General features: G+C 45.3%; 1 protein-coding gene across 1 annotated transcript in view; it reads left to right on the forward strand.

Annotated features, from left to right (window-relative positions):
- Positions 1-19,029, forward strand: part of plxna2 (plexin A2) — a 180,517-nt gene that overhangs the window by 11,965 nt on the left and 149,523 nt on the right. The window contains exon 2 of the mRNA XM_056384398.1: positions 13,065-14,398. Coding sequence (XP_056240373.1) covers positions 13,199-14,398 — 1,200 coding nt within the window. The 5' untranslated portion in view covers positions 13,065-13,198. The remainder of the gene's footprint in view (positions 1-13,064; positions 14,399-19,029) is intronic.

Raw genomic sequence — 19,029 nt, forward strand, 5'->3', positions numbered from 1 at the left:
GCTCAGAAAGCAACTGCTGCATTCAGCTTCAGAGGCAGAGAGAGAGAGAGAGAGAGAGAGAGGGAGAGAGAGGGGATTGTGCTTGTAAATGTGATCTGGCGACTAAGGCAATGGATAGGATACTACACTGGAGAGCTGTTACACTTAAGCCCTTTATACATGTATTTCTCTCGCCCGACATTTTACATGATGATGCAGTCAAAGCATTTGAAGACTCATAGTCCAGTTTTACACTAGAGCTGGATTTAGACAGTTCCTGCTATGAATGTCTATGTTTTCTTCCCCTCCCAAGACCTACTTATGTGCATGCAAGTGTGTTTGATTACATCAATGACATGCTTTCCAGAGATCCAAGCCTCTCCGCTGGGTGACTCTTATCAAGATGTAGTACAAGAACAATTCTGACGGACACTTGTATGAAGCTCAGTGGCCACATATAAAAGTCGCTCTCCAGTGTCTGTGTCTGAAGAATATGGATGGCCTGACTATCTCTGTGTTATATCTACAGCTGAGCAGGGGACAGACTCTGGAGCCTCTGGCCTGTGAAAATGAGTGTGAAGCACTTATTCCCAGGTTCACTGATGTAGTGGACGGGCTGCAGTAGCTCTTCATACAGCTCTGACAGACTCAGAGCGGCTCTGACAGCCAGAAATTGTGTATCGGTGTAAGCATCCTACATGTGCGCCTCACCAGCAGTTGCCTCAGTCACCTCTATCTCATTTCAGGCTGCTTGACTTTCCATGGATCACCAAAAAGGGCAGAACCTGAGCCGGAGTTACTGCAGGTGTAATGACTGCAGGAAAGGAAGAAAGGAAAAGGGGAGATGGGCACAAGTAGAAAAAAAGCACACTTGGGAAGTAATAGTCTGTGGTGTCCAAGGTTTTCTGTATTGCCTTGCTGTTTAAGGCCACAGAATATAATCCCCAGAAGTCCATAGGGCTGTTTCTCTTTTCCCTCCTGTCCCAGTGACTTTGAACATAATGAGTATTAGACCCCCACCCCCCCCACCCCCTTCTGATCCTCCTGCCGTTCTCTGTGCTTCATCACGGCGGTGGACAATAATGTTCATACAAACGCTGCCTCTATCTCTTGCGTATTATACAGCACAATACTCAACCTTCACCGCTATAGTGAATAACACCATTCGCTGCTATTACTCTGCCAGCCTACTATTTTTCATTTTACACCTTCTAGGTCACTATGACATTTCATCCTTCCACCTCTCACCTCCCCACTGCTCACCCATTTTGCCATAAGCAGGTGGGGAGCTGTTGTGCCACACGTGTAATAAATGTGCTTCACAGTATTTTGTGCATGTCTGTACTCCAGGGCACATGCTGTTATCTTTTTTGCTGTAGCTTTTCTATACATTTTTGCTGAGTTTCAAAGAACATTCTTTCCCCCTTTTATGAAGGAAAAAAAAATGTAGGTCATTTTGAGCATCCTTGCCAAATTCTTTATACTTGCGCAGCGTTGTAATTTAAAAGTACATTACAGTACTTTGGCAAAGTTTATAACAGTGTTCCTAAAACTTCACACTTGTGTTTTGATAGAAAAGTGCATTGCTGTTGTAGTGTGTCTGCTCAGCTCTCAGTACACTAACTTACAGGAAATCAGCCAGGGCTGATTTTCCACCGTATCCCAGCCAGCACTTGCATCCTGTACGGGGTTCACACGGAACAGGCCGGAAGGCATGCATGTGCGCTTCAGCACTGATCCAGCAAGTCACTCACTCAGCCAGCTCGCTCTCTGAGCTCTGTCCTGTCCTGGCATGGCCTGTCAGCAGCTGCCGCACCCCAGAGGACGATCAGGTGGATTTTTATACATCCAGCAAGCGCAAGGCTGAACTAATGCTTACTGCAGCACTCACTACTGTTTTATAATTCATATTCCTTGCTAGTCCTAGTTGGACTTGCATACAAATGGAGTGTAAGCTTTTCTCTGAGCTGTGGTCTATGGCAGCAGTTTTATAACTTTGCTTCCCTCCTTGCAAGACTTAAACAATTCCTAGAATTTTTCATTTGGAATTTTAAACCGGTCTCTGCTATTGTAGGAAGTTGGTCAGGTCAAGCATGATTTCACCCCACATTGCCCTATTGCTTATTAGTTGGTCTTTTAAAGAACAAGAAGCCAATAACTACCCAAATGTGTCACTTTAATCATCAGAAAATGTTTCCAATCTGTACATTTTGCTATTGCTACATAACTAGCATTAGCATTAGTATCTGTTTACTTACCAGTCTAGAAGAAACGTTGCGAGTTCAACATCAAACTTCATTCCATTACTCACTGAAAGCTGTCTCCAGCGGTTGAAAGCAACACCAGTGTTTTCTCTTGTATCTATCACATCTTTTCTTCTACTGAAGTTAGCATGCTAACCAGCTATAGCCCCGGCCCTGTCTTGTTCATTCTGATAGCAACTCACTGTAGCCTCCAATCTGCCCTGAAGACGTAGCGTTTGCATGGTTGTAAACACCACAACAATGGCAGAAGCCATTATCAAGCGACAATCAGCTCCGGTGAAGAAACCACATTCGGTCACAGAGAAAACTTACAAATAGCCCCTTTACAAGTCACAGTTTGCCAGTGGAATATAATTTGTAGGCTGCTTACACTTTTGCTACAATTGTGGCACATACTATTCAGCCCCTTTCTACCTGTTCAAATGTCTATGAAGTCTGGTGTATACACAAAGACAGAGAAATACTATTGTTGTGTTTAGTGGTGGGTTGTCCACAGTCTTCACAGAAAACATTGCATTCTGCTTGCTAGGCGTGTAGCCCTCTGTGTGAGTAAGCACCCAATTTCCCCGCCACATGCTGTTATTGCCTCTCATCCAAAGGGAGATTGGGCTAAGTAACTAGCCGCAGACTTGATTCTGTGGTGTTTTATCACCTCTGATGAAATTAGAGTGGCCTCCACCAGGCTGAGGTAGACATAGACAGAGAAACAGCCTGAGAGAGAGGCTCAACCATTTGCGACGTGTGTGATAATGCATCTGTTATACGTGCCTCAGAGGAAAGAGCCTGAAAGTAAGCCTTAGTGGTCCCCAGACAGTGGTGTGTATTTGAGAGGCAGAAACCACTATGATCTGGGTGATGGCAGGTCCCGAGCATAATGATCGAAGGTTTCCTTCCTTCTGTAAGAGTTTACATAACAAACAATGTAACTGCCACATTATCTGAAATTTACTGTGTTAGGTTATTGTAGAAATGTCAAGATTATTTACCAGATGATATGAGTGAGATGATTACACTGTTTGATCATCATTTAATTTGCTTAAGGTCTTTCCAGAGTTGTTATCATTGCTACTGTGAACACACGCCAACATCATAAACAGTCTGTTCTTTCTTCACTTTTCAGCATGAAGCCTTTTCTGTGCTGTTATTTCACAGAAGCTGTCTGGCTTTGGTCAGATTCTGATGTTTGGCCCTTTTTTTTTAATTAATCTAGTTTAGTGAGAAGACAGCGCAACAGACAATTGTGAGGACAAGGCATGATGTTTATACTGTTGCACTCAGTCTGGAGGGAAGAGGAACAGGTCATTGGGGTTAGGCGCTTAAACTCCTCACAAGTTCTTCCACTGCAATAAATCACAGTCATGAGTGTGAGATAAACTCCCTGTGTGTGTGTGTGTGTGTGTATGTATGTGTGTGTGTGCGTATCTGGAGCTTCTGCTGACCCTGAGCAGACTCAGAGTGTGTGTGGAGTGGAGTACGACTTGCACTGGATCTTGCACTGGAAGAGCCAAGTCATAGACGGTGACAGCCATATTTTCAATCCTCCTACGTGACAGCGGGAAACATTTCACATCTGTTTGTTTGTACAGTCTGTGCTGTTTGTCAAAATGTCAGTGAAGGAGCGTGGCTGGCTGTAAACATCATTAACCCAGTGGTGAGAGTCCCAGAGAAAACTGTCCTGGATGAGCATGAGGAATTATATTGGCCACATGCACACTGACACAGCCGGAGAGAGAGAGAGACACACACACACACACATACATACACACACTCCAACTGCAGCTGTAGACATCATCAGTCAATCACATGACAGCTGAGATGAGCAAATGACAAATGTCTCCTGCTTTATCAGTGTACTGAAAAATGGCAGCCTGAAAAAGGATGTTTTATACGTGTCTTTTCTTTTCTTAGTGTGTAGTTGTGTAGTTTTTTTCTATACACTATGCTGCCGGCTTACTGGCCCAGGACTCAAAGCAGTGGGGGAATAGCAATCACACATACTGTCATGATAATTGCATTGACGGATAATTGATTTTAGCATTGATAGAGCTACAAGCTGGCGCAGCAGCGAGCACTCACGGTCACATGTCTATATTACATCATAGGTCCTATTCTCACCGCTCAGAGTTACATCACAGACCTGGTCCGTGGGAATTGCGCTGTCTGTCACCACATTTGAAACAATACGGCACATACTACCTCCCCTGTCTTGACGTATCCCCTTTAATCCACGTAGCAATTCATGGTGATCTTTTTACAGTGTGTTTGATGGAGAAGCTCAGGAGAAGAGTGTGTTGCCTGCTGTGTTTCCAGTGCCTGGGTGTTAGCCAACCCAGCGTAGCCTCATCCTCTCTCAGCCAGCATGTGATTACAGAGGCTATATCATACACTCCTTAGATGAAACAGTAGCAGTAGAAATTGAAAGGATTACTTTGACTGACAGGATTCCCATCACCCCCACCCCAACTCCCTCCAACCCCCCACAAGAAAACGCTTGTATAACCATTCTGGATTTTGGCTGGTGGCTACTGAGAGAAATAACATGTCTCACTGTCTAATGAGTAGATATAGTATACGTTTAGACCAAAATAATAGCACCCTCTTTTTTTCATCTCCTTTTCTGGACATGTCTCTGCTTCTCCTCATTCCCCTTTATATTTGACACCCCCCACCACCACCACCATCTCTCTCGAGTGTGCCAACCAGCCTTGTGTAAATTTGCTCCAGATAATAGTGGACGAACCGTGCCAGCTTCTGGAGTTGTGGCTGCCGCTGCGGTTGTAACGGCTTGTTACCCAGCTGGAGTAATGACTGTGTGGCTCTTTTGTCTTCCTTCCTTCCTTCCTTTCTTCCTTCCTTCCTTCCTTCCTTCCTTCCTTCCTTCCTTCCTCCCTCTTTCTGTCAAACTGGGGGCACTGTTTTCGTCCTTCTCACTCCCTTTCACAGGCCATCACTCACCGTTTCTGTCACCTTATCTCAATCCCTCTCTTGCTGTATTTTATTGCTCGCCTCACCCTTTTCCTGTTTTCTCCCCGTCCTTCTCCCCTCTCTCAATCCCTCCCAACAGTAGATGCCTTGGCCACTGAGCCATGCTCCCAGTACCGCTCTGATCCCGATGAGAAAAAAGATGAAGCAGGGAGTGTGGAGGGGGGGAGTAAATGAATGCTTCAGTGATATGTGGCTACTGAAATGGAAGCCATTTTTAATGTGATCTTCATTCGTCTGCCTCCGTGAACCTGAAATGTTTCACACACACATACTCTCTATGGAACAAGTGCTTAATCTCACACATTTCAGATCACTTTCAGGGCTGTTTGGTGGTGCTTAACTGCGGATTTGCCGTGATTATTTGACAGAAGGTTCGGTCCACTGGTGCCTCATTTTGATTGGGTAACTACACACCAAAGGTCAGAGTCCAGGCTTTGTTTAGCAGAGTGCAGCTGCAGGCAGATAACACCTCTGCAGGGAGAGTCTGTTGATAAAGAAGGCAAATACACAACAAAGGCCAGTACAAACAGACACACATGTTAATGCTGGTGCTCGCATGCACGCTCGCATGCACACACACAGGTCGTGCTGTGGCTTGCCCTTGTTTGGGTTAATGTCATCGGTATCTTCTTGGCTCACCATAGCTAGTCCTCTCTCATTATGTTCAACTCTGCAGCACATTAATGACCTAGAGTTTACGTAATCTGATTGCAGCAAGGCCAGACGAACTGAGCCGTTCATTCATTTTCATTCTAGTCCACACAGGACGCACAATTGCCTGCTCACTCAGACCAGTGCCCCTCTAGCTGTCCTTTGCACCTGCTACCTGGTGCACCAGCCAAGTTCTTCAGCTCGCCAAGTCCATTTGTCTGCTTCAACAACTCTTAAATGTGCCATAAGACTTGGCCAGTGAGGGGCAACCTCAGGTGTGAGAAATGTAATGTATCTTTTTCACAATTAACGGCCCCCTCCAATGAATATTTTTAACCTTGTTAACAAGTCCATACATACAAGACATACCTTGAGCGAAATTTACGCCATGAAGGTGTATTTCCACCTTGGAACTGCTGTGACTGTTCAAGGAAAGTCTCATAAAAATGGATTCAGACAGCCAGGGTTTCATACGTCTTATAGTTAAGGAACCAATCCCCTCAACTTGCAGAGATAGGGGGGCGGGCAAAATAAACGCAAAACCTTGTCAGTACAGAGAGCATTTTTGCATTATCAAAGCAGCAGAGTTTGCATTAGCACAGCCGCTAACACCGTGTCAGCCACTGCCAGTTACAAGCTAACAAACATCATAAACAAATAACTACGCTAACTATTCTGATACGTCTGCTAGTCACCGATTTTGGTGCACAACAAACTCCTCAACAAACTCCTGAGTCTGTGGCTGAGTCTCTCCAATGTTTCCTCCTCTAACCATCTTGATGCGCACTGTTCTTTCACCTGTCAACCCAGCAGAAGCAGCAGTGGTGGGCGGGGCAAAAGACCTGATGCAGAATTTCTCAAAGAGGAAGTAAGAGTCGATTTGCTTTCAGCCCCAGTTTTCAGTTTTTTTTCACTTTTTATGTGGGAAAACTGTGTTAAACAGCTCAAACAAGTCTGAGGAGAAACTTTAAAATTAGCAGCTTTACTGGAATGCTTGAAATTTATCATTTAATTTAGCAGATCAGTTGAATTAATTTTCTTTGCACATTTCTTTCATTACTCACCCCTCGATATACGTATGAGAAGACTTAATATTATGCTCACTTTACAGTGTCATGCAGTCCAATAAAATCACAGCCTCGAAATTCACCATGTTTCTCTAGCTATTTCCACACATCATCAACACTTCTCTTACATAATCCTGAACAATAATTTGAATTACAATTTAAAATTCTTTTGGAATGCAGGATAAAGGACAGATTTGTATAGCCGTGTGTCTGTATATCTCATGTTTTTAATAATTCATATAGACATAATTCATTGTCAGATTCACCAGCCACTGAAACGCACCACACCACAAGTACTTTACCTTTTATGCTACACAACTGCATCCCTCCACATACGGCTTTCATTACACCTCAATTGACTTTCAAAGTGACAGGATCGTGCAGCATCGGCAACATACTTCAGGAATAGTTACGACCCTCCGATTTGATAAAAATGTATATGTTGTCAATCAAAGAGTCGGATTCAGTCCCAGTCTGTGTGTGAGCCGAGGTGAGCTATCTTATTCTGTGGCCTCCAGTGACATCCCGCAGTGTTTGTTTTCTTCGCCCACTGAGGATTCCCTCTCCTCTCACTGAGGCCTTTTACAATTTAGATTTATGGAAATGCCTCCTAATAGAAAGCTGCTTTCACGGGATGACAGACAGCTATGATGAGGCATGCACCACATAGCTGCGTGTAGTGGGACTGCCTGAGAAGATCAAGCTTCAGGATTCAACCTCCAATTTAGTGGGAAAAGTACACGGAGGCTGTTGGTTGTGTCAGCGGAAACGAAGATTGAGAAGAAAAGGGAAAAAAAAAAGAAATCAGGATGGATGTGTGTCTGTGAGCCCCTGTCTATACGTGGTCATGCCTTTGATTGAAGGTGCGGATGTGTGCCTGTCTGAGCTTGTACAAGAGCATGAGGGTGAATGTCTGTGCATCTGCGGGTTTGGAGGAGGCGGGTGGCTTTGGGAGGGGAAACAAGAAATCATCAGAATAACAATGACATTGTAATCTCTCTCAGTGGATGTCACAGGTTGCAGACGTAATGCCTCCTCGTGTTTTCGCTCAAACAGAGTTTGAAGTGAAGCGGAAGTGAGGGAGGGGGCGGGGGCTCAGCAGAGACGGGGTCAAAGAAAAGATTAGATACACATACCTTTGTTTGCGTTCAGGGATAAGCAGCTACTGGGGGGTGGGGGGTGTTTTAATCATCTTTTACATGCATTCATCGGAGTAATAACTTTGAGAGGCTCAGGTGGAATGAAGTACTTTGACTTGCTTTCATAGTGGAAAGCAATTGAAGGCCTCGCTACGGGCCTCTAAACTCGGATGGTCATGAGCAAGTGCACTGATATCGGCCACTAACAAAAATGGTGCTGTTCAACAGCGGTTGCAAAGTGCTCCGCCAGAGTGCCCTCAGAGCGCGTGCTTAATCGTGGACAAGTGCACATTAATTTACTATGTGCCACTAAATTACAGCTCTTTCAATCATCGCTCAGAGCCTGGCACACATCACATGCAAAAATAAACAAAAATATTAAATTGCACATTGGTGGCTTTCAATTAGTGTGTTGTGAGGAGGTCTTTGTGACACTAATGTCGCTATATCCTCTATGGAATTTTGAATTCTGTCACAGGAGGAAATGTTAGGCATAATGAGCTACCACCCAACAGCACGGCACAGCACAGGAAACCAGGCTAGAGCGACTGATAGCAGTTACTTGAGGGTGTTATCCCTCTACTTTACTACTGTGTCATTTCCTTGTGGTGGCTGGAAAGGAAGGATAGATGGATGGATGGATGGATGCGGAATAGATGCGCAGAGTTTTCTTGGAAACTGACTGATAGAGTTGGCACCGGAGCAGACAGATCCATTTTGTATTGAGACAAAAGAACGTATAAATATAACTCAACAGCTCAAGATGCTACTGCGTCCTCTCATTATCTCCACTCTTGATGGCTGCAAAGAGAGAAAGACTAATGGACTAACCTCTGCTGCTCATCGCTTTTATTATTGCCGCATATAGAGGATGATCTCCCTTTAGGGAAGATTAAACTTTCTATTTTTTACTGTGCAAGTGGCCACATCAGCCACTCACCACGCAACGAGCAGCATCTTACAACATTTTAAACCTATTACTTTACTCAGCTAGCTGTTTTGTTGATTTTTGTTCCAAGTTGTCTCTTTGATTTGCACCGTATCACTTTTACTTAAGCATTACGATTTCATGCTTTACATTAATCATTCAGGGAATAACACATTAATCCAGGGCATGAAATTATGATCTCCCATTTCCCTTTCCTATCTGACAACAATGGATTTAACAGCGTAAATGGATTTTTCGTTTATGTTCTTTATCTTCTGAAATACAATTGCTATAAATACGAATTCAGGAGATCAAGCACATTTGGCTGCACTGTTAAGAAGCTTAGTATGTGTGGACAAAAAGGAAAAAAAAAAAAAAATAGAAAAAAAAATTCAAAAGGCACAAAAACAAAAAAACCTGCTGCCTATTCCGGGGGTGACAGAGGTTTAGAGCTCCTCCCACTCCAGAGGCCACTTCCTAAAGCCTGTGCCTCACTTTGCTGGCTGCTGCGCTGCCCTCAGGCGGTCATGTCCACAAGCCACACTGATGGTTTTGCATAGCTTATCATTTCACTTTTCCTCATGTCTGCTGCTCGTGCTGCACATTTAGTATCTTTTCGTGATATAATCAGCACAATGCCCCCCGCCCCCCTTCGACCACGGTTGGCATGTGCCTTGCCCAGTGGCTGAGGGGGAAGAGGAAACCACCAGCATTTCAGCAAAGGGACCAACAAGCAGCAGACAGGCAGCCAGTGGGAACAGTTTGTTTAACAAGCGCTCAGAAGCAGCCGGGGCTGAGTGTGCCAAATGTGGTGTTTTGTGCGCCTGACTATTCATTATGAATGGGAAGTTTTGCGAAAACTGTCTTTTCTCTAAGCCATGATCACAGCTTGCGTGTGTGCTGGAATGTGAGTGCTTTTCTGTCTCTCTTAACTTGATGCTCTTCTCTGTTTGCCTTCCATGTCTGGCAAAGAGATTGTCAGATGAGTGTTAGAATGGAGATCTACTGACAATGACCGTGATGTTGTGAGTTTTTTTTTCTTTTTTTTTTTCCATATTCTTATATGATGCAATACACAGAAGCAGCTGACAGTTTGTCATCATGCCAGTCCATCTCCTCTGCCTCAGTGCAACCACCAGCGTTGGGATGCGTCAGCAAACTGAACTTACTTCAGAACCAGGAATTGACTTGTTGTGTTTCGGTGTTGTTACAGAGACAGACAGGCATCTGCTCACCGTGTTTTGAAAATATAGCTGATATTGCAGTTGTTGTTAGAGCCACAGCATCAATGGCAAAAAAATAGTTCTCACACATCAGGAGCGACATTCTCAAAGCTGCTGACTTTATATTTGTAATTAGAAGCTGAACACATCGCCTTCGTTCTACCTCACCCGTAATTCTATTCCCTGCCAACACAGTCATGCTCTCCTCTTTTTCTAGGTCAATAGGTAACTATGTTTAAGTATGAATCATTCCTGGTTGCATTTATATGTTAATTTCCATCTTGGTAATTCCGACCCCTCATAAACAAAAAGAAAGGCATGGCTTTGAACTGAAGAGCACGAGGGGTGACCCGGTGTTGTTCTTCTTCTTTTCAAGTCTACTCAGCTGCATAGTACAGAGAAGTCTCTGTCAAGTGCAACAAAGAGGTGGTCATGCAATCAACTTAAACAAAGACTTTATTCCCTCTGTTACTAAAGGCAATATGAATGGATAACCTTTGTGGAGCCTTTTATTTACAGCGTTCAGTCACTCTCTTTCTCTGCCTCTGCAGCTGTTGCCTCAGTATGAGGGAGTGATGCATATATTTCTTCCTGACGACTGGCAAAGAAGAGAGAAAATAATAAGGAGAGGAATAAAAGATGGATGGGTGTAAATGTTGTATACACATATACGATTAAGGGGTGGGGGGGGGTGTGCAGTGAAAGCTCTAAAGGCCAAAAGGCTGCGGGGCCTGAGCAAAAAAGCTGGCTCAGCAGGAGGCTGATTATACCACCAAAGGGATCCACTTTGCACATCTAGCAAGTACAAACTCAAACAAAGGAGCAGGGCAGCTCGCAGGCAGCTGAAAGTGAGGGTGGGGGTCTGGCTCTGGTGGCTTTTTTTTTTTTTTCTCCAGAACCAATGGCACTTTTATGACCATGCTAATAAACTGCTCCTGGGACAGAGCGCCTCCCACACCTCCGCCTGCACACACGCCAACAACAGCTTGACTGGGCCTTAAGACCTGTGTTTATGGACACATGGATCAATACGCTCCCTAAGGGTCTATATTTAAGTCTGAGCTGAGTAGCGTACCCGTTGATCACAAAGGGGCGGGGGGGTGGGGGTTGTAGGGGAGGGCAGGCACGGTTCAGAGGGGATCCCAGATCGGCTCGGCAAATCAAACTAACCTCGGCTGTAGTAGCCCGGATGTGCCGTATCTCTCCATGTAATGCCTCCTTTTTCAATCTTCCGTTGCAAGTGCTTGTTAATTCAAGGCGCAGCCGCTGATTATTCCAGCCACATCTTTCACCCCTTGATTCTCTGTGCCCTCACTGCTGGAAATGCAAATCTGGAGCGTGACAAACGATGTAGGGCCGTCTCTGACACGTTCAAGCCCCTGGCGTCCCCATGTCGCTCCCCAGCTTACCTCCTCCAGCTCCACAGTAATTACCCTTGTTGGATCGCTACGCCTAATCATACTTGATTTTGGGATGCACTGCCATTGTCTCCACTTGTTAGCCCCTCACGCTGCTTGGTTCTGATAGAGTACACTGATAATACTGGGGAAATGAGGCACACACACACAACACACACAACACACACACACAAACATACACTCATACTGTATATTCTGTTGGCTGGTGTTTCTATGAGGAAGCTGTGTAGGGATCCAACACGGGAGCTGATTCATTTAAAGATGACTGTTGTGCCGCCAGTGATTAATCCCTCCACGATTTGATCATGTCAGCAGGAGATGAATAGAATGAAATGATAAAGAAAAAAACAACAACAATGTTTCGAAAGGAATAATTAATAGATTCAGATTGTGTAAAACAGGCCCCTTAAAGAGCAGGGAGCGAGGGGAGGGGTGTGTGGAAGGGGCTCCCAATTTGTTCTCACTTTGTTCCAGTAATAAGATCCAGGCCTTCCTTTCCAATGGACGAGATAATTAACTCCTGGGGACAGACTGCACAGAGCTCCGTCTCTTGGTTTATGGCGAGAGAGAGATCTCCACAGCCCAGGCTGAGCGTGGTTGAATAAATTGCAGACTGTGCTTGATGTATGTTTTAACAGATAGATATGGAAAAGGGATAACTGATAGGGCTGTTGGTTGATGGCTTGTAGTCAGAGTGAAAGATGGGAGGGATGGAGGGAGGGGTGAATGTAGAAATGAAATGAGAAGGCGGATATTTTAAAGGGGAAAGAGAATATAGGAATTTCAGCTATGCACAGTAGTCGTGTATCTGTCATATCTTGTTGAATTTTTGTTGATTTCATCAGAAGTCACATTTTATGGTTATTCCTCTCATAATGTTTTTGAAGCTTTTTTTTTTTTCAATTCCTGAACATGCAACAAGCAAAATTAAATCCTTAGTTAATGTCATTATAACATGCAAATATCAATTAGATATGTTGTTAATAAAATTTCGAGTCGCAAGAATTCAAAAATTGCAGTCGACTTTAAACGCCACGAGTCACTGCGCAGTGTCCGGGGTCAGGTCTGTGGTCAATGTGAGCGTTGGATGTTCTTATTCTTAGAAACCACTTGCTCAGTGTATGGTAGTATGAGTCAGGCTAATTTCCATTGCTGTAACCTGCCTCTCTTTCCTGCTTCGTCTAGCAGCTTCTTAGGAATGTGCACCATTATGGTTTCCGCCAATTGTCTCCTTTAAACCTCCGCTCCCTTTCTCCACAGCTCATTGCCTTCACTGAAGTTACCCTTTGACCTTTTTTTATCTAATGAAGAACCTTTTCCATTTGGTCACAAGTGTTTCCTTTATTGGAAATGTGAGTCATACTTTGATATCTAACGTGTTTTCTCTGCCTCCCTTGTTTTCTTTTCCAGAAACATGTGAAGACCCTTCGAAAGCTTTGACCTGCAAGTTAGCCTTCAACAACAAAAAGGCGAAGGTGTCTTCCGTTCATCTCCCCGTCCAGTCTCTCTGCTTCCTCTGCGCTTTCCTTGCAGGCCCGTTAAACATGGAGGGCCGGCGGGCTGCACGCAGGACTTTATCGCCTGACCATAAAGTAGGAGCTGTAGCTACCCTGCTAGGCTTCTGGCTCTTAGTGATCCCTCGCTTGTGCAGTGGGCAGACGTTCACTAGTTTCCACCCTGAGCGCCGGGATTGGGTCTTCAACCACCTGACGGTTCACCAAACCACAGGGGCATTGTATATTGGAGCGGTCAACCGTGTGTACAAGCTGTCAGGCAACCTGACCCTCCTTGTTTCCCATGATACAGGCCCAGAGGATGACAACAAGGCCTGCTACCCTCCTCTCATTGTCCAGCCCTGCTCTGAGCCCCTCGTCTCCACCAACAATGTCAACAAGCTTCTCCTCATTGATTATTCCCAAAATCGGTTGCTGGCCTGTGGCAGCCTCTACCAGGGCGTCTGCAAACTCCTCAGATTGGATGACCTCTTTATCTTAGTGGAGCCCTCCCATAAGAAAGAGCACTACCTCTCCAGTGTCAACCAGACTGGGACCATGTATGGGGTCATTGTGCCTTCACAGGGCCAGGATGGCACCCTGTTCATCGGTACAGCAGTCGATGGGAAGCAGGACTACTTCCCTACCATCTCCAGTCGAAAGCTGCCCCGTGACCCAGAATCCTCTGCTATGCTCGACTATGAACTGCACACTGACTTTGTGTCTTCCCTCATCAAGATACCATCAGACACACTGGCACTGGTCTCCCACTTTGACATCTACTACGTTTACGGCTTTGCCAGCGGCAGCTTTGTTTACTTCCTGACCGTCCAGCCCGAGACGCCGGAGAACAGCATGTCATCGAGCGGATCCACCAGCGACCTCTTCTACACCTCCCGCATCGTCCGCCTGTGCAAAGACGACCGCAAGTTCCACTCCTACGTCTCCCTCCCGATCGGCTGTGTGAAAAATGGCGTCGAGTACCGGCTACTGCAGGCCGCCTACCTGGGCAAGCCGGGCCGCGTTCTCGCCGCCTCGCTCAACATAAGCGCCCAAGACGATGTGCTCTTCACCATCTTCTCTAAGGGCCAGAAGCAGTTCCATCGCCCACCGGATGACTCAGCGCTCTGCGTCTTCACCATCCGAGACATCAATGCACGAATCAAGGAGCGCCTGCAGTCTTGCTACCAGGGAGAAGGAAACCTGGAGCTCAACTGGCTGCTTGGGAAGGATGTGCAGTGCACCAAAGCGGTGAGTTACAGTGATTAAAAACATACACACGCCTACAGTATGCTCTTCTAACTCATTTTCCGGTATTGGAATGATTATGAAAGAAATATGCCTTTTCCACTTGCTGACAGTGTGGTGACATTTCCCCTAATGCACTCATATTAATCATCAACGATCCGAAGCTGCTCTCATTGGGGGCTGTGCATCACTATTTGCGCATATTAGTAGATATTTTAAGTTGAAGCCGGATCTCACTGATATGAAGTAAAGAGAGACTATTTCTATTCTCCCTCGGTTCTAATCAGCCCTCAGCCGATGACTGTAAATTTCAACAGTCAGCATTCTACAGTGGTCCAACAGCATCCACGTCTTGTTTCCTTTCCCTGAATAAGTAAACAGTATGGGATTGACCAAAGCTTCTCAATGAGCCTAGAAACCGCAGTGTTCAAAGTTTTAGGGCGTGTGCTGTAATGAAAATAAACACAGCAGTCATCAGGAAATGCTTTTGACTGCTTCGCGTCTCTGTTGCTAAATGATTCTCACACTACATGTAACTATGTCAATGAGTGTATGTCAATGAGACGTGTTCATAAGGTTTTCCTCTCGTCTGTTTTTGGGTGATCATCAAAGGGATCATATTCTCCTTGAGCACAACATAAATAAACATATTTTCCCCTTTTAGAACAAGGAGAAGCAGTTTTGGGGTGGGGACGGGTGGGAGGGGTGAGGGGGTCTATTCCTCCTGAATCCCCAATTATCCCATAATCCAAGGCCATGTATCAGCTACATGTTGTCATGTAGAATTAAGTTTCTTGATTTTCCCTCATTCCCAGGAGGCTTCAGTCCTCGGTGCTTTCATTCAGTAATTGCTGTTAGGAATTTAAAAATATTAAGAATTAATGACGTGCTAAGTGTATGACAAGTGGTTTCAGTGTATGTGTGTGTTTGTGTGTGTGTATGTGTGTGTGTGTGTGTGTGTGTGTGTGTGTGTGTGTGTGTGTGTGTGTGTGTGTGTGTGCGCGCATGTATGCAGGAAAGGCTTGTCTCGTGTGTGTGTGTGTGTATATGTGTGTGTGTGTGTGTGTGTGTGTGTGTGTGTGTGTGTGAGGGAGCATAGGTCTTTAATGATATCCCTATCCTCACAACAGTGACAGCCACTGATCAGCTTCCTTTGTTGCTAATCCCCCCCACCCCCCCATCCCCCCACCCCCTCCCGCAGGGCACTCAGTTGACCACTCTTATAAAATCAGTAAGTTCCTCATTAGCACCATGTCAGAGGTGATTGTCAGGAGGAGGGAGACGTTATCTTGAACTAGCTCTGTTTTAGTTTTATTAGCTCCACTGAGAAGGCGGGAGGAGAGCAGAGCAGAGGAGAGGAGAGGTTGGAAAGCAGGAGAGTAGGCGGAAGAAGGAGAGATGGTGGCATACGGTGATGACAGTGCTGAAGTGTGGAGAGACTTTCTGACTGTGGGGATCTCAAATTAGAACCTTTTTCCAGTCTCCCAGAAGAATACCCAATCATCTCGGTATGCTCTGAAGGGTGCCAGCCGTTACCTGCAGAGCTGCACCTCCCACTCCATTCTTTAGACACGCGCTGCCAATAACGCTCTGCTCTCCTTTCACATTATACACCGCGGATACACAAGCTTTGTGTGTGTAGCCACTGCGATAAGAAGATGTAAAATACAGTCCTTAAGACTGTGTCCTCGTGCTCAATGAACAGCCCGGTAAATCCATAGTATAATATGGATTATGCAGATAGATGTCAATGGATGAGGAACTCTTAAAGCCTATACAAATTACATTTAACAGCCTAACATGTCAACCTTGCTAACGTTGTCTGGTTGCTGTTAAATCCCCAACTCAAGCAGCGTGGCTCTCTCAGAGCGAACATATGTTTCACATCTTGTATTTCTTAAATAAATATGTTCCTGTAACTCTGTGTGCGGTATTTTTAGAGCACATCATGTCTGAGATCCATCAAAATATGAGGTGAATCGAGGTTAGACCAACCAGAGAGGCTTTTTATTTTTTGTTTTTTTTAACTGTTAACTGTACCTCGCTCGATTTCAGAGTAAATTACACATGCAGTCCGAGTGCCTTTCCTCTGGCCCGTTGTGAACAGCAGGTAACCAGCGAGCTCAAAGCAGGGAACCTTAATGATACCCCCAGCTCCCACTCCCGTCTTGCATACATTTCGGTGTGTGCGCGCATAACACAGTCTGAGGCTGAGGCCCGGGAATGGAAGTGAGTCTGAGCCAGGGGATTCAGACACAGCAGCCAGTCAAAGATTTATCACCCAGCCGTCCAGCCTTCTGCCATCTGGAGATTCACAGCATCTCTGTCGTCACTCCCGACGAGGAGAGCCATGATGGGATTCTTTCTGTATCAGACTGTCTCTCTCTCCCCCTCTTTCTTTCTCTCTCTCTCTGTCTATCCCCGAGTAACACTATCATCCTGCCTTGCCTTTTGCTCATGCCCCACCAACTAATTAGCCACATTGTGAGAGCGAAGGGAAGCTGGTATTGATAACACTGATGTACCCTGGGCGGGAAACTCTTGGGAGCAGATACCCTGTCACGTCTAATTCATCCGTCATTCAAATCCCGCACCAAATGCAACACTTGATGTCATTGTCCAGCAAGATTGTGTGTAGTGTGCTGTTGAATCACACCCAGGCAGCAACTGTTTTTCTCCGTATAGATGAAATACATCACCCTGTTGTGAGTTATTCAATAAGGATTAATCACACAGGGTTATAGACCTATTTTTAGTCTCACCACAGCACAGCCCCTGCTAAAGATAATCAATGTCATTTGTATGGAACAGTCTGAGATGTGGCAAATCCACATTTCTTCACTGCTTGGGAGATTTGTGATAAGGCAGGAAAGGAGAAAAAAAAACAAAACAACAACATTGTGTGAGAAGGTGAACAAGAAAACAACAACCACATGGAGTCCGTGGGGGATTCGGCTCGGCTGCCAAGTCTGCTAAGTGTACATCATCTAAACAATCTAGATATAATCAGAACCAAATGGTCTGGAGCCCAACAGACCATATGTGGAATAGCTGCATGCATTTGAGGGAGTAGCTATTGATAAGCCAGAGTCTGGAGCTACATGGCTGTCTCTCTCCAGATCGCTGCTCGCTCTCCCCATCTGATTCCTTCTCTGTGTCTAAGCAGCATATGTTTTAAACAAGCATTAAACACCTCTATAAAATATATTTAATTTGATAACCACAAGAGTAAAGGATAATGTAAGCTTACCTGATTTTTTTTTTTTTTTTTTTCTAATTTGAATACTGCAGTGGAGAACCCATAGCACTTCTGCGCTATTTTGGGCAAAGGGAAATGAAAGGAAATGCCATAAAGTGGGGGGCGTGACTATAGGAGCGAAGGCGATTATTCCCTGTCAGCATTATTGCTTTTGTTCCGCTCATGAAAATGTGCGTAGTGCTGAACGCCTTTTACAGCCGTGGTGGTGTGTAGTAGTGTGTAGTGAAGAAGCCGAGCTGCCTCCCAGCGCGGGAAATGTCACTCAGCGTAGTCTGTTAATATTGTTCTGACGGGGACGAAGACAGAGACAGAGAGGAGACAAGCGCGAGGTGGATACATTCACAGTGAGAGAAAGAGAATGAGAGAGTCGGGGGTTAAAGAAAGGGGATGTATATATTCAGAGGGTGAGTAAGATGGGGTTTGTGAGCAAGAGATTATGGGATGTATACATGGGAGGCTCGCTCGGCCATCTCACTTTACTCCACATGGCACTTTGAGGCCACTGCCACTCAGACTGTCTCAGCTGACCTGGTTCAATCCCAGAAAGACCACTCCTGCTCCTCATCCACCCCCCCTAACCCCACCCCCCCTTTTCCCTGTGTTAACTTCCCTTGTCTTATAATCTTATCACGGGGGAAAGAACCACTTCCTCACACCAAGCAATTCTCCGCTAAGAAACATAACGACACAGACATTTTCCCCAAGAATTGACGTCAAACTTTCACGAGACTTTCTCGGTGACCGACTATTTTCTAATGAATGTGTAAATGCAGACTCTTGCGCTCACATGCATACTTCAGGGTTATCGTGCGGGGGTGTGTTTGCCAGTGCGAGATAGTTATCATGCAGTATGTGTCTTCCTGCGGAGGTGTGATGATAGGCCAGGGTAATGAGCCACAGTGAGAGCAAGGTGGAGCTCAGTCAGGCGCAGCTGAAACATGTCTGCCAAGTGGAACAGAAAGGCAAACGTTTGTCTGGCTGGGAGACTCGCTCGCGCACCTCCACCTTGCTCTGACCTCCCTCTCCATCTCTCTTTCTCTCTCTCTCAGGCTCACCTCTCTCACCCACCTCATTTCCCTCTCAAGACACTCTCTGACATTGCCACTATTTCCACAACTTTGACCAACGCACTCTCCTTCTGTCTCACTCTGTCACCTTCATCTTTCCTCCGTACTGAGCTGTCTTCTTTTATAATGCTCTGCGTCTCAGCCTCCCCGTTCTACTAATGTCTTACTCTCTGAGGTATTTTTTTGTTGCTCCCCCTTCCTACACTACTTTTCATGTCAGGGGTTTCTATGTTTAATGTGACACATTTGTTTCAGACTCACTTTTTTTTCTTCCTCATGTCATTTATACGAACTTCATTCTAAAACCT

The sequence above is a fragment of the Seriola aureovittata genome, chromosome 9 (assembly GCF_021018895.1).
Source record: "Seriola aureovittata isolate HTS-2021-v1 ecotype China chromosome 9, ASM2101889v1, whole genome shotgun sequence".
NCBI classification, from domain to species: domain Eukaryota; kingdom Metazoa; phylum Chordata; class Actinopteri; order Carangiformes; family Carangidae; genus Seriola; species Seriola aureovittata.